The 18,130-nt window shown below is 41.6% G+C and overlaps 1 protein-coding gene and 1 long non-coding RNA gene across 20 annotated transcripts in view; one reads left to right on the plus strand and one right to left on the minus strand.

Annotated features, from left to right (window-relative positions):
- LOC118391807 (RNA-binding protein Musashi homolog 2) overlaps positions 1–18,130 on the minus strand; it is a 390,497-nt gene that overhangs the window by 62,441 nt on the left and 309,926 nt on the right. For 14 of the 19 annotated variants that reach the window (XR_008122163.1, XR_008122162.1, XM_052510965.1 and 11 more), the window contains exons 9-10: positions 13,588–13,759; positions 4,378–4,452 (exon numbers count right to left, since the gene is read on the minus strand). Coding sequence is in view for 17 of the 19 variants with exons in the window: in XM_052510965.1 (XP_052366925.1) it covers positions 4,378–4,452; positions 13,588–13,759 (247 nt within the window). In the remaining 2 variants the exon portion in view is untranslated. The remainder of the gene's footprint in view (positions 1–4,377; positions 4,453–13,587; positions 13,760–18,130) is intronic. The other 5 variants (XM_052510967.1, XM_052510961.1, XM_052510962.1 and 2 more) reach the window with 1 other exon arrangement.
- Positions 14,659–15,740, plus strand: LOC127925771 (uncharacterized). The gene is made up of 3 exons (XR_008122171.1): positions 14,659–14,997; positions 15,039–15,221; positions 15,260–15,740. It is a non-coding gene; the product is annotated as an uncharacterized LOC127925771 (long non-coding RNA).

An 18,130-nucleotide genomic window follows, 5' to 3' on the forward strand; every position in this document is an offset into this window, starting at 1 on the left:
CAGAAGGTACTGTATCATGTCAGAATGTACTGTATCATGTCAGAAGGTACTGTATCATGTCAGAATGTACTGTATCATGTCAGAATGTACTGTATTATGTCAGAACTTACTGTATTATGTCAGAAGGTACTGTATTATGTCAGAAGGTACTGTATCATGTCAGAATGTACTGTATCATGTCAGAACGTACTGTATCATGTCAGAACTTACTGTATTATGTCAGAACTTACTGTATTATGTCAGAAGGTACTGTATTATGTCAGAAGGTACTGTATTATGTCAGAATGTACTGTATCATGTCAGAACGTACTGTATCATGTCAGAACTTACTGTATTGTCAGAATGTACTGTATCATGTCAGAAGGTACTGTATCATGTCAGAAGGTACTGTATCATGTCAGAAGGTACTGTATTGTCAGAATGTACTGTTTTATGTCAGAAGGTACTGTATCATGTCAGAAGGTACTGTATCATGTCAGAAGGTACTGTATCATGTCAGAAGGTACTGTATTATGTCGGAAGGTACTGTATCATGTCAGAAGGTACTGTATCATGTCAGAATGTACTGTATTATGTCAGAATGTACTGTATCATGTCAGAATGTACTGTATCATGTCAGAAGGTACTGTATCATGTCAGAAGTTACTGTATCATGTCAGAATGTACTGTATCATGTCAGAATGTACTGTATCATGTCAGAATGTACTGTATCATGTCAGAAGGTACTGTATCATGTCAGAAGGTACTGTATCATGTCAGAATGTACTGTATCATGTCAGAAGGTACTGTATCATGTCAGAATGTACTGTATCATGTCAGAAGGTACTGTATCATGTCAGAAGGTACTGTATTATGTCGGAAGCTACTGTATCATGTCAGAATGTACTGTATCATGTCAGAATGTACTGTATTATGTCAGAATGTACTGTATTGTCAGAATGTACTGTTTTATGTCAGAAGGTACTGTATCATGTCAGAAGGTACTGTATCATGTCAGAACTTACTGTATTATGTCAGAACGTATTGTATCATGTCAGAATGTACTGTATCATGTCAGAATGTACTGTATCATGTCAGAACGTACTGTATCATGTCAGAAGGTACTGTATCATGTCAGAAGGTACTGTATCATGTCAGAATGTACTGTATCATGTCAGAAGGTACTGTATCATGTCAGAAGGTACTGTATCATGTCAGAACATACTGTATTATGTCAGAACGTACTGTATCATGTCAGAATGTACTGTATCATGTCAGAAGGTACTGTATCATGTCAGAATGTACTGTATCATGTCAGAACTTACTGTATCATGTCAGAAGTTACTGTATCATGTCAGAAGGTACTGTATCATGTCAGAACATACTGTATTAGGTCAGAACGTACTGTATCATGTCAGAATGTACTGTATCATGTCAGAAGGTACTGTATCATGTCAGAACGTACTGTATCATGTCAGAAGGTACTGTATCATGTCAGAAGGTACTGTATCATGTCAGAACTTACTGTATTATATCAGAAGGTACTGTATCATGTCAGAATGTACTGTATCATGTCAGAATGTACTGTATCATGTCAGAAGGTACTGTATCATGTCAGAAGTTACTGTATCATGTCAGAAGGTACTGTATCATGTCAGAACATACTGTATTAGGTCAGAACGTACTGTATCATGTCAGAATGTACTGTATCATGTCAGAAGGTACTGTATCATGTCAGAACGTACTGTATCATGTCAGAAGGTACTGTATCATGTCAGAAGGTACTGTATCATGTCAGAACTTACTGTATTATATCAGAAGGTACTGTATCATGTCAGAATGTACTGTATCATGTCAGAATGTACTGTATCATGTCAGAAGGTACTGTATCATGTCAGAATGTACTGTATCATGTCAGAATGTACTGTATTATGTCAGAACTTACTGTATTATGTCAGAAGGTACTGTATTATGTCAGAAGGTACTGTATCATGTCAGAATGTACTGTATCATGTCAGAACGTACTATATCATGTCAGAACTTACTGTATTATGTCAGAACTTACTGTATTATGTCAGAAGGTACTGTATTATGTCAGAAGGTACTGTATTATGTCAGAATGTACTGTATCATGTCAGAACGTACTGTATCATGTCAGAACTTACTGTATTGTCAGAATGTACTGTATCATGTCAGAAGGTACTGTATCATGTCAGAAGGTACTGTATCATGTCAGAAGGTACTGTATTGTCAGAATGTACTGTTTTATGTCAGAAGGTACTGTATCATGTCAGAAGGTACTGTATCATGCCAGAAGGTACTGTATCATGCCAGAAGGTACTGTATCATGTCAGAAGGTACTGTATTATGTCGGAAGGTACTGTATCATGTCAGAAGGTACTGTATCATGTCAGAAGGTACTGTATCATGTCAGAATGTACTGTATTATGTCAGAATGTACTGTATCATGTCAGAATGTACTGTATCATGTCAGAAGGTACTGTATCATGTCAGAAGGTACTGTATCATGTCAGAATGTACTGTATCATGTCAGAAGGTACTGTATCATGTCAGAAGGTACTGTATCATGTCAGAATGTACTGTATCATGTCAGAAGGTACTGTATCATGTCAGAAGGTACTGTATTATGTCGGAAGGTACTGTATCATGTCAGAATGTACTGTATCATGTCAGAATGTACTGTATTATGTCAGAATGTACTGTATTATGTCAGAATGTACTGTATCATGTCAGAAGGTACTGTATCATGTCAGAAGGTACTGTATCATGTCAGAAGGTACTGTATCATGTCAGAATGTACTGTATCATGTCAGAATGTACTTTATCATGTCAGAAGGTACTGTATCATGTCAGAAGGTACTGTATCATGTCAGAAGGTACTGTATTATGTGAAGGTAAAATGTTCCAATACTTTTCCCTAGAAAGTATTTGGACTATTAAAGCTTATGAAACAAATGCAAATAAAGCCAAACACACCTGCTAACCATAGATGAATAGAGTCATATTGACTCTATGCAGACAGAGATGTAAAGGTAAAGGTATCGTAGGTAACCTTCCCTGCAGACTTCCATTTCTGAACATCTTTCATGTTGGTAGGATCCTTCTACAAAGAAGAGATGAATAATTTATTGTTCCCTGGCCTCCCTCCCTCCATCCTTCCTCTCTTCCTCCACCCCAGTCCTTCTGTGCTCCTCCAGCTCACAGCCCAGGCACCTCCGACAAATGATTACGTCTGACCCCAGGGTGGAACACCTGTATCTCCCCCCTAAACCTATTACAAAGATCTGAGTCGCTGTCAGACATTTCCCATTCTGCCTTATCAGTGGCGGGACTGATGTCTGGCGCGGCAAACATACTCTGTGTAAAGTACTTAAATAAAGCATGAAATCAACAGGATGCCTGCCTAAGGCGTGCCATATAACAACGCCACATCTACCTGGCCAGAGGCCCCCACCCTCCGCCCACTGCAGGCTGTAGGTACAGCTGCTCACCTTCACACAACATGGGCTCAATTTGGACTCATCCACTGGGACCCACCCGGCTCCAAGTCAACGCTTTTAGCTAATTTAAGACAGACGTTTTTGACGCACATAGGGCTTGATATAAAAATTCATTCAAATCTGACTGTGTGACTGTGTGTACAATTTTGGCCATTTTCCTGCCTCCCGAGAGAAGGATTTGCATACATTGAGAGAAAGGCTGAGGGCTTGAACATCCCTCCTCCATTTGAGCTGTTTGGTCATGGTGGCGTTCATACGCGGGCTAAAAAGAGTAAGCTATTTACACCACGTATTGCAGCTTTCAACAGGCTGGTTCAGAAATCCAGACACGTAACACACTTATCACTCACTCCACAGCTTATCTGGTGAGCGTTTGTTTGTGTATGCATGTGTGTGTGTGTGTGTGTGTGTGTGTGTGTGTGTGTGTGTGTGTGTGTGTGTGTGTGTATGTGTGTGTGTGTGTGTGTGTGTGTGTGTGTGTGTGTGTGTGTGTGTGTGTGTGTGTGTATGTGTGTGTGTGTGGGTGTGTGTGTGTATGTGTGTGTGTGTGTATGTGTGTGTGTGTGTGTGTGTGTGTATGTGTGTGTGTAAATGTGTATGTGTGTGTGTGTGTGTGTGTGTGTGTGTGTGTGTGTGTGTGTGTGTGTGGGTGTGTGTGTGTATGTGTGTGTGTGTGTATGTGTGTGTGTGTGTGTGTGTGTGTATGTGTGTGTGTAAATGTGTGTGTGTGTGTGTGTGTGTGTGTGTGTGTGTGTGTGTGTGTGTGTGTGTGTGTGTGTGTGTGTGTGTGTGTGTGTGTGTGTGTGTGTGTGTGTGTCTGGGGGAGGAGGGTGAGCTAAACAGCGTTCTAAGAGAGACATGTGAAAAGCAGACTTACCAGGGAACTGATAGCTGTAACTGGGGGTGAATCCAGTGTATCCACGACCGTATGTTGCCACAATGTTCGGGTAACCTTGAGAAATAAAAGGTGAAAAACACGTTAGGACTTCATTCAGCACAAAGGCACTGTCAAAACCACCATACTTTCTGCCTCTGCAAGAGGGAGATAGACATGGAAATGTCTGGACCACACTGGGAATACTTTTGTATAAAACTTTGCATAATGCTTTCATGAGTTATCCTCTGGGTCCGAATGTTTGTATTTTTTCTACAAATAAAGTCAATCAAATGAACCAATCAACTGAGGAAGGCCACACATCAAGAGCTGTCAAGATGGCTTAGCATGAATAAATAGCCTGTACCTTTCCTGTTCCACCAGCCTGATGATGACTGATGAGCTGATGAGGCTCTATGAGAAAATAACGGTGAACCATATCAATATCCAAATTGGCTTGGATGATAAACTGTAAGTATATCTATCATGTGCTGAAGGGTAATGTGATGTGCAAACTAAAATCAAAATAACATTTGTAAGTAAATGCACAGTTTTAAAATGAGTGTGTGTATCATGTGACAATTCATTTGCCATCTATTGTGGTCTTCGCTAGCTACCACTGCTGACGATGAATGTTTTTATTGATGACAGGGCTCACAAGTTATTTTGGGCCTGTTTACTCCCTTGCATTTCTCATTGTTGATACATTTCTTAAAATGGGAAAATTAGCAATATGTCAGCTGAACAGTTACTAGTTGAAACACACCAGGAAACACTGGGCAAATTAGGCCAGTTCTCAGTGTATAGAGACACACACACACTGCTGTATCAGTGCCAGCTGGATGGAGGATGGAGAGCTGTGTATGTGTGATATGAGTGTGTGTGTGTATGTGTGATATGAGAGTGTGTGTATGTATGTATGTATGTATGTATGTATGTATGTATGTATGTATGTATGTATGTATGTATGTATGTATGTATGTATGTATGTATGTGTGTGTGTGAGGGGGCTGAGCGAAGCTGAAGCAGACCCAGCGGGACAACAAGACAAAGTTAAAAGCAACTGATTTATTGTTCCTCTGCTGTCAAGACGCTCATTACAACCACCAGCCCACAAGTTAATTATCTGGACAGGTTTCAAACAGCAGCAGCTGGGGGAACATATTGAGAAACAGAGTGTGTGTTTGGGCAGAGAGAGAGAGTGTGTGTGTGTGTGTGTGTGTGTGTGTGTGTGTGTGTGTGTGTGTGTGTGTGTGTGTGTGTGTGTGTGTGTGTGTGTGTGTGTGTGTGTGTGTGTGTGTGTGTGTGTGTGTGTATTCCTCTGTATACTGAGACTTTTGAGAGTGTGAACAGGTGAGTAAGTGAGTGAGTGAGTTTGACTGATCATCATCCACACTAAGGTATGATCGAATCACAGATCAAGAAAAATCTGTTTGATCATCACACAAACACACTGTTTGTGAGAATATTTCAAAGCCTTTATCTGTCATAATAAGCTGTTATCATCTCCGGCCAAAACTTTGACTGAATTAGCCAGTAAAAAGGGATTCCCTCAGGCCAGGAGCAAATTACCAGAGTCCACTGGTAAATGTACAGAGAACACACACATGATAGCATTAAACAGAAAATACCAGGAAAAGCCTGTTTCACTGCAGATATTCTTCTACTTTCATAAGGTTATTAGAGAGTAATAACTTGATAAACTAGTCTGCTGTTCCCTGTGAAAGTGTCCATTATTTCAAACAGATTTGCTCTCTCTAGTGAGCATACACTGCAACTAACCTTCTGCAGTAAATGCAGTACAGTCACCGGACACTTTCTGTTTGCTTTCCCTAAACATTACCAATACATATAGTTGTTGGCAATGATCTCTTCTGGAGTTACAAAAAGAAAAGGTCCACAAATACTAAGAGGGCTATATCAGCATCGTTTCTCTGGAGGTACATTAATACTGTATGATTGTGATGATTGCTGTTATCTCAGCGTCACCCTAGACCAGACCAGGGCTGTTGGTACAGAGACAGAGGACAGCTCAGAGGCCAGCTCTTCCACTTCCAGGGGAAAGATACATGTCTGTCTGGGTAATAAATATCCAATCAGCCTTTTGCTGCCCATGACAAAGTTCAATATAATCCTGACCAAGTGAGAAGCTGCTTCTGGCTGAAGGGCGATGAGGGGAGACTTGACCTGCAGGAATGAAATAGGAGAGGCTAGACGAGCTCCAAGCCTTCCTCTTGGGGACTGATGAGAAAACACATCACCGGATCACTGGGAATTTGGCAATGATGTGATCATTGGAAGAGACGGCATCATTACCACCATGACCACAACGATAAACCACACATTGCTGTTTGACTGTCAACTTTAGCATTTAGACCAGGGGTCTCCAACAGGTTGATAGCTCGCCAAACAATTCTGAAAGTACATGCATTTTTCACAAGTTCCATCGCAAACTGTCATAAACAAATCTCATAAGTATCAGACAATGCAAGCTCCCAGCTATTACCTAATCAACGCAACATTGACATTATCCCACCCCTGGATAGCCACTATTGGCTTAAAAAGACAAACCTAACACAATATCTGTCAATTTATTTCCAGTAATATTGCCCCTGACTGTGTGGTGCGCGAGCTTGTCTATCACTCTGTGTGTAGCCAGTTGGTGTGATACCATCTTCTGGGTTGACAGAAATACACTATGCACAGTTGAAGTCGGAAATTTACATACACTTGGGTTGGAGTCATTAAAACTTGTTTTTCATCCACTCCACAAATGTATTTTTAACAAACAAACTATAGTTTTGGCAAGTCGGTTAGGACATCTACTTTGTGCATGACACAAGCAATGTTCCCAGCAATTGTTTACAGACAGATTATTTCACTTATAATGTTAGGCTAATTGACATTATTTGAGTCCATTCGAGATGTAAATGTGGATGTATTTCAAGGCCTACCTTCAAAATCAGTGCCTTTTCGCTTGACATAATGGGAAAATCAAAATAAATCAGCCAAGACCTCAGAAAAAAAGTTGTAGACCTCCACAAGTCTGGTTCAATTTCCAAACACCTTAAGGTACCACGTTCATCTGTACTAACAATAGTATGCAAGTATAAACACCATGAAACCACGCAGCCGGTACAAAAGTATCTATATCTACAGTAAACAAGTCCTATATCGACATAAACAGTAAGGCCGCTCAGCAAGGGAGAAGCCACTGCTCTAAAACCGCCATAAAAAAGCCAGACTACAGTTTGCAACTGCACACGGGGACAAAGATCGTACTTTTTGGAGAAACGTCCTCCGGTCTGATGAAACAAAAATAAAACTGTTTGGCCGTAATGACCATCATTATGTTTGGAGGAGAAAGGGGGAGGCTCGCAAGCCAAAGAACACCATCCCAACTGTGAAGCACGGGGCTTTCAACATCATGTTGTGGGGGTGCTTTGCTGCAGGATGGACTGGTGCACTTCACAAAATAGATGGCATCATGAGGTAGGGAAAATGATATGGATATATTGAAGCCATATCTCAAGACATCAGTCAGGAAGTTAAAGCTTGGTCGCAAATGGGTCTTCCAAATGGACAATTAACCCAAGCATACTTCCAAAGCACAATAACTGTTTGTCAGGACCTTCATGAAATGGGTTTCCATGCCGGAGCAGCACACACAAGCGTAAAATCACCATGCCCAATGCCAAGCATCGACTGGAGTGGTGCATAGCTCGCCGCCATTAAACTCTGGAGCAATGGAAACGCGTTCTCTGGAATGCTGAATCACGCTTCACCATCTGGCAGTCCAGATGCCAGGAGAATGCTACCTGACCCAATGCATAGTGCCAACTGTAAAGTTTGGTGGAGGAGGAACAATGGTCCGAGGCTGTTTTTATTGAGTTCCAGTGAAGGGAAGTCTTAACACTACAGCATACAATGACATTGTAGATGATTCTGTACTTCCAACTTCAAGGCAACAGTTTGGTGAAGGCCCTTTCCTGTTTCAGCATGACAATGCCCCTGTGCACAAAGGGAAGTCCGTACCGAAATGGTTTGTCGAGATCGGCGTGGAAGAACTTGACTGGCCTGAACAGAGCCCTGACCTCAACCCCACCGAACACCTTTGGGATGAATTGAAACGCCAACTGCAAGCCAGGTCTAATTGCCCAAAATCAGTTCCCGACCTCGCTAATGCTCTTGTGGCTGAATGTAATTAAATCCCCGCAGCTATGGTCCAACATCAAGTGGAACGCCTTCTCAGAAGAGTGGAGAATGTTGTAGCAGAAAAGAGGGACAAACTTCATATTAATGTCCCCAATTTTGGAATGATATGTTCAATGAGCAAGTATCCACAAACTTTTGGTAATTTAGTGTACTTTACCCAAAACCTTCTCAATATATATATATTCTGATGTTATTTAAGCATTGAAATGGACTCAGAACATCACATTTCATTATCTATGAACAAGTAAAATGTTAAGACTGAAAAACAAAACTAAATCTAAACCCAGGAAAATGTAATTGAGAACATAATTTGGCAAAATATAAAACAGGGCAAAAATTTATATTTTTATAGGGGCCCCCTTAGAGTTGTTTATGAACCATTATTTTAACATGTATATTGACAGAAAACAGTGCACTACTTTCTCTTGTACACTAAGAACCTCGGGAAGAGTTGCAGGGGAGAGGAGAAGAATGTTCCTATTTGAAAGGTAGAAAGAAAATTAGTTGCTCGCAACATAAAGTATTTGTTGAAGTAGCTCTTATGCTAGAAAAGGTTGGAGACCCCTGATTTAGACTGTGCATGTAGAAAACACCATCACCAAAAAATTGTGATTGAACCAACCACATGGAGTTCGGTAAAAGCCCTAAAAGGGAATAGCTAAGATATTTTAGCCAGTGTGTGTGTGTGTCTGTGTTTGACCTGGGCCTCCTGCTGCAGTGCGGTAGGTAGGTAACTGTGTGCTGACTATCCCAGCAGAGAGTTAAATAAGGCACATCTACATGCCGGGAGTGGGGGGGTCAGGAGCTGGTATTTAAAGGGCATGGCGTGAATACTGTTCTGTGGCGTTCTGTTGACACTGGGGCCGCTGGCGCAGGACATAGGGGAGGGCTACAGCACATCAGGAGCATACAGAGCAGCCACAGCCATGTGCCCATGGACAGAAAGAAAGAAAACCTTACTCACACACTCTCATACACACACTCCAGCGTTCATACAGTTGAAGTCGAAAGTTGACATACACCTTAACCAAATACATTTAAACTAATCCTAGTAAAAATTCCCTGTTTTAGGTCAGTTAGCATCACCACTTCATTTTAAGAATGTGAAATGTCAGAATAATATTAGAGAGAATTATTTATTTCAGCTTTTATTTCTTTCATCACATTCCCAGTGGGTCAGAAGTTTACCAACACTATATTAGTATTTGGTAGCATTGCCTTTAAATTGGTTAAATTGGGTCAAACGTTTCGGGTTTCCCACAATAAATTGGGTGAATTTTGGCCCATTCCTCCTGACAGAGCTGGTGTAACGGAGTCAGCTTTGTAGGCCTCAGTGCTCGCACACGCTTTTTCAGTTCTGCCCACAGATTTTCTATGGGATTGAGGTCAGGGCTTTGTGATGGCCACTCCAATACCTTGACTTTGTTGTCCTTTAGCCATTTTGCCACAACTTTGGAAGTATGCTTGGGGTCATTGTCCATTTGGAAGACCCATTTGCGACCAAGCTTCCTTCCTGACTGATGTCTTGAGATGTTGCTTCAGTATATCCACATGATTTTCCTCCCTCATGAAGCCATCTATTTTGTGAAGTGCACCGGTCCCTCCTGCAGCAAAGCACCCCCACAACATGATGCTGCCACCCCCGTGCTTCACGGTTGGGATGGTGTTCTTTTGCTTGCAAGCCTCCCCCTTTTACCTCCAAACATAACGATGGTCATTATGGCCAAAGAGCTCTATTTTTGTTTCATCAAATCAGAGGGTATTTCTCCAAAAAGTACGATCTTTGTCCCTATGTACAGTTGCAAACCGTAATCTGGCTTTTTTATGGCAGTTTTAGAGCAGTGGCTTCTTCCTTGCTGAGCGGCCAACCATTTGTTGAAAAACAAGTTTTAATGACTCCAACCTAAGTGTATGTCAACTTCCGACTTCAACTGTATTCAGTCACCCCAATCAGCAGCCTACATGTGTGTATGTGCAATGTGTCATTGTTAAGAAGTGCGGGGGCAAGCATTGACGCACGTACAGATGCTGTATCTTAATTTGATCATCCTGTTGTTGCAGTAATTTAACTGCACAGCAGGAAATGGAAACATGTAGTATATCCGATATTGTCCTTGCCAAAAAAAATGATACTGATAACTGATATTAAAAATGTTTGCGGCCTTTCAAGCATTCTAGTACAGTTAAATAGTTAACACACACATGGACGCAGCGCTCTAAGGCACTGCATCTCAGTGCAGGAGGCTTCACTACAGTCCCTGGTTTGAATCCAGGTTGTATCACAACCGGCCGTGATTGGGAGTCCCATAGGGCGGCGGACAATTGGCCCAGCATCGTCCGGGTTTGGTTGGCGTAGGCCGTCATTGTAAATAATAATTTGTTCTTAACTGACTTGCCTAGTTAAATAAAGGTTACACACACACACCACACTGACCAAAAAGTTATTTTGTCGACAGTTACGTATTTCCCCATTACCAGTAAAACATAAACAAAACCTATTTATTTCACTTACTTGCTGTGCTGTTTCATTGTTCATTTGTTCAGTCGTTTCATTCTCAACCAGGATTTCATCATACATGTAAAGCAGTGAAGTTTCAGCTCTGTCTGTCTGTGGCCTCTCTTCCTGTCTGCATCGATGTAATGGTCCTGCATCGAGCATGATGGCGACACAGTAAAGACAGAGTGCCACCAAATCGCTTGTTCACAGCCTATGTCGGCAGTTTTGTTGAGCAGGTGTTTCAATGCCATGACAGAGGGTATCACGTCTGCTGCAGGCGCAGTTGATGAGCTTATTTCTCGAGTCAGTTGTTTGAATGGAGCTAGCTAGTGTGTTCATGTTTCCAAGTTTCAAACATGTTCTCAAATGCCATTGAAATGGCATCAGTGGTATGACAACCAGCACATTCATGAGCATGCAATACGACTTCCCTCAGTACGAAATCCTCAATGACCCACTGTGCTGTCAGACTCAGCATGCTCATGGGGCTGATATCGCTGGCCCAAATGTCAGTTGTGAAGCTAATAGCTGTGACGCTATTACTGTGTAACTCCGGTAGGGCAACATCTAAAAAATAGTGTGTACCAGTGCTCGACCAGTCGGTCGAAAGCCAACATAACCCACGACAGAGAACAGTTGATTGTCAAGGGCAATGAATTATCTTGGCGTTAATAGATTTCACCTTTGAAACTCTTTCAAATAAGTGCTCGACTTGTTGACTGCTTGATCCACACAGCAGACATTGTGGGCTAGGTTAGGAATGCTGTGCTGAACGTGTAGCGCTAAATTATATGTGGTGTCGTTATGTCATTATATCATGCATCCCTAATATTTATGGTTTAAAAATGCTTCTAAAGTGTGTAATTTCCACTTTAAAATGTCAGACTTGATTTGCCCTAACAAAAACGTAGCTACTACTAAGAAAAATGTCCATTAATTCTAATCCACATAACAATTCACATTTCCTGTTGCTATAGTATTATTTTCCTGCTGTGTGAAACTAGGTCTAATTAAGATATGGCATCTGTACATAAACACACAAAGGGGTTTTTAACTAGGGGGATCTGAGTCTGAGAAGACAGAAGACAAGAAGAGGGAGGAGAAGAGAAGGAGTAGAGGAGAAGAAGGGGGAGAACTCATTACTCTGGCGTGTTGAACCTAGCGTCTCCGCCGCCCGCCATCTCAGTAAATAAAGGCTGTCAGTGGATCTGGCCCCGGGGCTGCTTCCAGGCCCTCTTATTTGCGTTATTAATATGCATGCTAATGTACCTATTTTATGGTTCAACAGTTCTGATTCACTTTAAAATCAATTATCCATCTGGTACACCCATACTTCGCCCAGGTTCAAATGTGTATTAATTTCAGCAAACATACATCGGGCACAACACAATAAAGATAAATAGCTAGATTAGGTGCAGTAAACAAAGGAACTAGGGCCCGGATTTAATGAGATTTGGCGTATAAGAACCTTACAGTTAAATAATGAGGCCGACTCTGGGGTTTTTCCAAATGCAAATTATACAAAGGAATGTTTCGCTGTCCTGCTTTTTCCAATTTCATTTAGATAAGAGTGTCTCCAAATAAGTTGGCAGTTAATATTCTCACATGAGCACTCCCCGCCTCCTCAGCCACACTTCTCCCTCCAGAGCACACTGTTTTCCCCGCCTCCTCAGCCACACTTCTCCCTCCGGAGCACACTGTTTTCCCCCACCTTCACAGTGACGCATTGATCCGTAATAAGTTCTGAAAAGTTCACTGCGCTTGTTTAATAGTTCAAACTGAAGAAATCTGGATGGGGAACTACGGCGCTGACAGAACCACTTACGGGGTGTTACCTTCACTTTTACCATCAGTAAAATCAGTCTGATATCAGTGTCATGCCCTCAGCAACCCCGCTGAGAGGTGAGGTATATATATATATATATATATATATATATATATATATATATATATATATAGAGAGAGAGAGAGAGAGAGAGAGAGAGAGATGGGGAGCTGAATGGTGATGAGGGAGAGGAGGAGGACTTAAGACAGAGCTACAGTTGGTTCCCTACAGATGATGCCCCCCCCCCCCCCCCATGACACCCCTCCGTGTCCCCGTCATTACCCACTGCAGGGGTTAGTTACACAGACGGAATGATGAATCCATAATTTTACATTACCCCAATTTTCCTCTTAAATTATCCTGGTAATGTGGTGCCCTGCTCCCTACGCCCAGGGCCACCTGGGACTCACCAGAGCCAGAAAAATAGACCACTTGTGGCCACAGGCACGGCACATCTTGGAATAGCTCAACGAGGAGCATCACCCGGTTAATCTGAGTACCCTTTCCTCTATCTCACCAAGACATTAGTTAGACTCCATTTATATCACCACCACATTGGTTTCCATCTAATACCATAAGGTCTAGCAATCCAAAAACCAATGGTTTGGCCAATTCATCTATGGAGACCTTTACCATAGCACAGCTGTTGGAGAGTGAGTGTTAGGGAGTGCGTTACCGTGTGGGACTGAGTAATGTGCTGGACTGTGCTGGAGTAGTGTTGGTCCATACTCACTCAGCATGCCCATCCCCAGCATGAAGGCGTCCATGGTGTAGGGCAGGCCCCTGGCCCTCCCTCGCGTGCCTGGTGGGAACATCACCTCCTTGGGCTGGGCCTTCTTACATTCTACCTGTGGACACAGTGGAACAGGGGAAACATCAGTCCTACTGGCCCCATGGAGGAAGAAGGATGGGACTAGACAGGACGTAACCAGATTCCAGTAGCTCACAGAAAAACAATGTTGCTTTTCTCTAAACAGCTCAAGTTTGTCTGAGGAACAATCATGTTTGTACTGCACTGAGACAAAGGTCAATTCTCCAGAGTATTCCACTGCCTTGTGAAACTACTGGTGCATCAAAACAGTTACAGAAGAGCCTCCCAAAACAATTAAGTCTCAATTAAAGGCTGACTGCACTTCCTGATTTGGCCTCATGTTAGATTTGGTTCATTAAGAAATGCTAGCGGCCATGACTGAATTCAAACTTGACTTGGTTTTGGGGTGTGGTCTGATGTCGGTGTCTCTTGTGTGTGTTTGCAGGTAGGAAGAGTTCGCCAAATTATTCTGCCAATTAGCTTCAGCCTGCTGGTGTGCGACCGTGGTAAAGTTGACTTTGGCGCTGGACAATGTGACCGGCAACATGTTTAATTACCAGACATCCATATGCATTGGGCTGTCCACCCACGGTGCTCAAAATACAATTTAGATTATTGTCATTCATTTCAACAGAATAGAAATTTGAAATTGGCCTGTAAAATTGTAATAATATAAAGTAGAACAATGTTCTTATACCAACATGCCAGATTTTATTGAAAAGCAAAACATTGCTTCATTCCTGCTATAAATCATGAATATGAATATCATGAATATCATTAAAAAAAATTAAAACCATTAAACCTAGAAGAGTAAGTCGCCTACATGGTAATAAAACACAACTTCAAAATATAATATTAGTATACCATCATTTGCAAATGACCTGTCCTTTAGGCTACTTGTATGAACATTTAAATTAATAAATAACAAGACACAGCTGTTTTCAAATACAATCTAGGCCTCTGTAATTTCATTTAGCTTAGGCATAAACATTTGAATTGGGCCCAATAAATAACAAAACATGGCCGTCTACGAAGACCAGGGCCGGACGGTCATGGCTAGAAAGGATCCAGCTTTGGTCAAATTAACGTCAGATTTGACTTTTCCTAGCAGGTTAGAACTTACACAGCAGGTTATGGTAATTAACATAGCAGGTTAGAACTTACACAGCAGGTTATGGTAATTAACATAGCAGGTTAGAACTTACACAGCAGGTTATGGTAATTAACATAGCAGGTTAGAACTTACACAGCAGGTTATGGTAATTAACATAGCAGGTTAGAACTTACACAGCAGGTTATTGTAATTAACATAGCAGGTTAGAACTTACACAGCAGGTTATGGTAATTAACATAGCAGGTTAGAACTTACACAGCAGGTTATGGTAATTAACATAGCAGGTTAGAACTTACACAGCAGGTTATGGTAATTAACATAGCAGGTTAGAACTTACACAGCAGGTTATGGTAATTAACATAGCAGGTTAGAACTTACACAGCAGGTTATGGTAATTAACATAGCAGGTTAGTTACACGGCAGGTTATGGTAATTAACATAGCAGGTTAGAACTTACACAGCAGGTTATGGTAATTAACATAGCAGGTTAGAACTTACACAGCAGGTTATGGTAATTAACATAGCAGGTTAGAACTTACACAGCAGGTTATGGTAATTAACATAGCAGGTTAGAACTTACACAGCAGGTTATGGTAATTAACATAGCAGGTTAGAACTTACACAGCAGGTTATGGTAATTAACATAGCAGGTTAGAACTTACACAGCAGGTTATGGTAATTAACATAGCAGGTTAGAACTTACACAGCAGGTTATGGTAATTAACATAGCAGGTTAGAACTTACACAGCAGGTTATGGTAATTAACATAGCAGGTTAGAACTTACACAGCAGGTTATGGTAATTAACATAGCAGGTTAGTAGAATTAGGTTAAGGTTAGGCAAAGGGTTACAGTTAGCTAAAATGCAAAAAATATATTTAGTTAATTTGACAAAAGCTGGAACCCTTCTAGCCATGACTGGACTGGCCCGCCCCACTCCCCATTCCCGCTGCGATTCAGCACCATAGGACTGGAAAAAGGACACTAGGCAGCCACAAAATGAAGAAATTATCAAACTGATGTTTGACAATCAAATTCGATATGTAAATAAACAAAATCGTTTTAGGCTGGTTCATTGAGAGAAAGATGATTTTACACTGATCCAGCGCAATGCATTTATGAAAGCACAAATTATATCTCACTCTTTTTACAGTTCTACTGGTTGATAATACATGTTTATTGTAATTTGAACTATTGTGGGGTCGTGACTCGTGTCATGTGTGATATATGTGGCTTATTGATAACAACTCTGTGTCCTACTATAGGCAGTTGATTGCCTAGTGATTGCAACATTGTAACGATCCCATATGAATAGTTGGCAACAATGTTTCGTCTCCAAGAGCTACTGAATAAGCTCAACTAAAATGCATCAATTGTGGATGATACATTTCATTACTCTACTCTACTCTACTCTATCAATCCATTCCAAATCTTTATACTATACATGACACAGGGGCGACATATGTTGATCTGGCCTAGGGTGGCAGCAGAACTGCTAGGACTGGTCTGAAGAACACATCATTTGCCTCTAATTTACTTGTGTTTGCGAAAGGGTCTTGGCCTGCTCAAAGTGAGCTGCTGCTGTTGGGAGTCAAAACTGTTCAAATCCTTGGAGCAGCTTGCGATGTGCATTAGCCTAGTTACTTTGTTCTCTAGAAGGCTCCATCTTGAGGCCATCTTTACTTCGTTTCTGAGAAAGAACCCCCTCTCTGCAATAATCAACACAATGTAAATGAGACAATATTTTCATGTTGCACAACAACGATGAGACAGCCTACAGGGAAGAGGTCAGAGACCTGGCATTGTGTTGCCAGGACAACAACCACTCCCTCAACGTCAGCAAGACAAAGGAGCTGATCGTGGACTACAGGAAACGGAGGGCTGAGCACGGCACCATCCACATCGACAGGCCTGTTGTGGAACAGGTCAAGACCTTCAAGTTCCTTGGTTTCCAAGTTCCTCGGTTTCCACATCACCAACACACTATCATGGTCCACACACATCAACACAGTCAAAATGAGGGTACGAAAACACCTCTTCCCCCTCAGGAGGCTGAAAAGAGTTGTCATGGGCCCTCAGATCCTCAACAAGTTCTACAGCTGCACCATTGAGAGCACCTTGACAAGCTTCATCACCGCTTAGTATGGAAACTGTTTGGCATCCGACCACAAGGCGCTGCAGAGGGTAGCATGTACGGCCCAGTACATCACGGGGGCCGAGCTCCCTTCCATACAGGACCTCTATACCAGGCAGTGTCAGAGGAAGGCCCTTGCCAAAGACTCAACCAAGTCATAGACTGTTCTCTCTGCTACTGCACAGCAAGCGGTACCGATGAACCAAGTCTGGAACCCCCCCCCCCCAAAAAGTCTGGAACCAACAGGACCTGGAACAGCTTCTACCCTCAAGCTATAAGACTAGTTCATCATGCTATCAATTTCTTTCAGGGCTTTACACACTTCTGAAACAGAGGAAGATGAGAAGGATAACCTGGTGAAGGAGTGCACAGGGGTGTCAGGTAAATTCACAGGGGGCTCATTTATACCTTTGACCTTTTCAAATAAACTGCCTGGTTCTAGAAAATGCTGATTTAAGGCTTTCAGAATAGAAGTTCTCTCAGTTACAATCTGTGTGTCTACCAACAATCGTTTGGGAAGCTGTGTATCTTTTTCCCACTCCAAACCTTTCACTACTTGCCAACATTTGGATGGATCATTTACATTTTCCGAAGTAGATTTAAGGTAGTCTGCTTTCAGTTTAAGGGTCATAGCAACACCCAGAGTTCGAAGAAAATGCTAATTCAACATCAGGGATGAATTAAATTATATTCCATTCAATGCTAAATAAAAACCTTGAATATCAAACTGCTTCCAGTTTGTTTTTATAATGACACGTGAAGATCGACAGTGTAACTAGATAACCTAGTTACACCGTTGACAATCTGAGTGATAACCTAGTTACACCGTTGACAATCTGAGTGATAACCTAGTTACACTGTTGACAATCTGAGTGATAACCTAGTTACACTGTTGACAATCTGAGTGATAACCTAGTTACACTGTTGACAATCTGAGTGATAACCTAGTTACACTGTTGACAATCTGAGTGATAACCTAGTTACACTGTTGACAATCTGAGTGATAACCTAGTTACACTGTTGACAGTCTGAGCGAGATTATAGGTACTGCATAGCATTTTGAGTTGATCAGAGCTAGATGTTAACCAGTCCTGATTCAGATCACCCATCAGGACAAACTCAGAGTTGACATTCTGTGATAACAATTCAAAAATAACATCC

Source organism: Oncorhynchus keta, unplaced genomic scaffold (assembly GCF_023373465.1).
Source record: "Oncorhynchus keta strain PuntledgeMale-10-30-2019 unplaced genomic scaffold, Oket_V2 Un_contig_6244_pilon_pilon, whole genome shotgun sequence".
NCBI classification, from domain to species: Eukaryota; Metazoa; Chordata; class Actinopteri; order Salmoniformes; family Salmonidae; genus Oncorhynchus; species Oncorhynchus keta.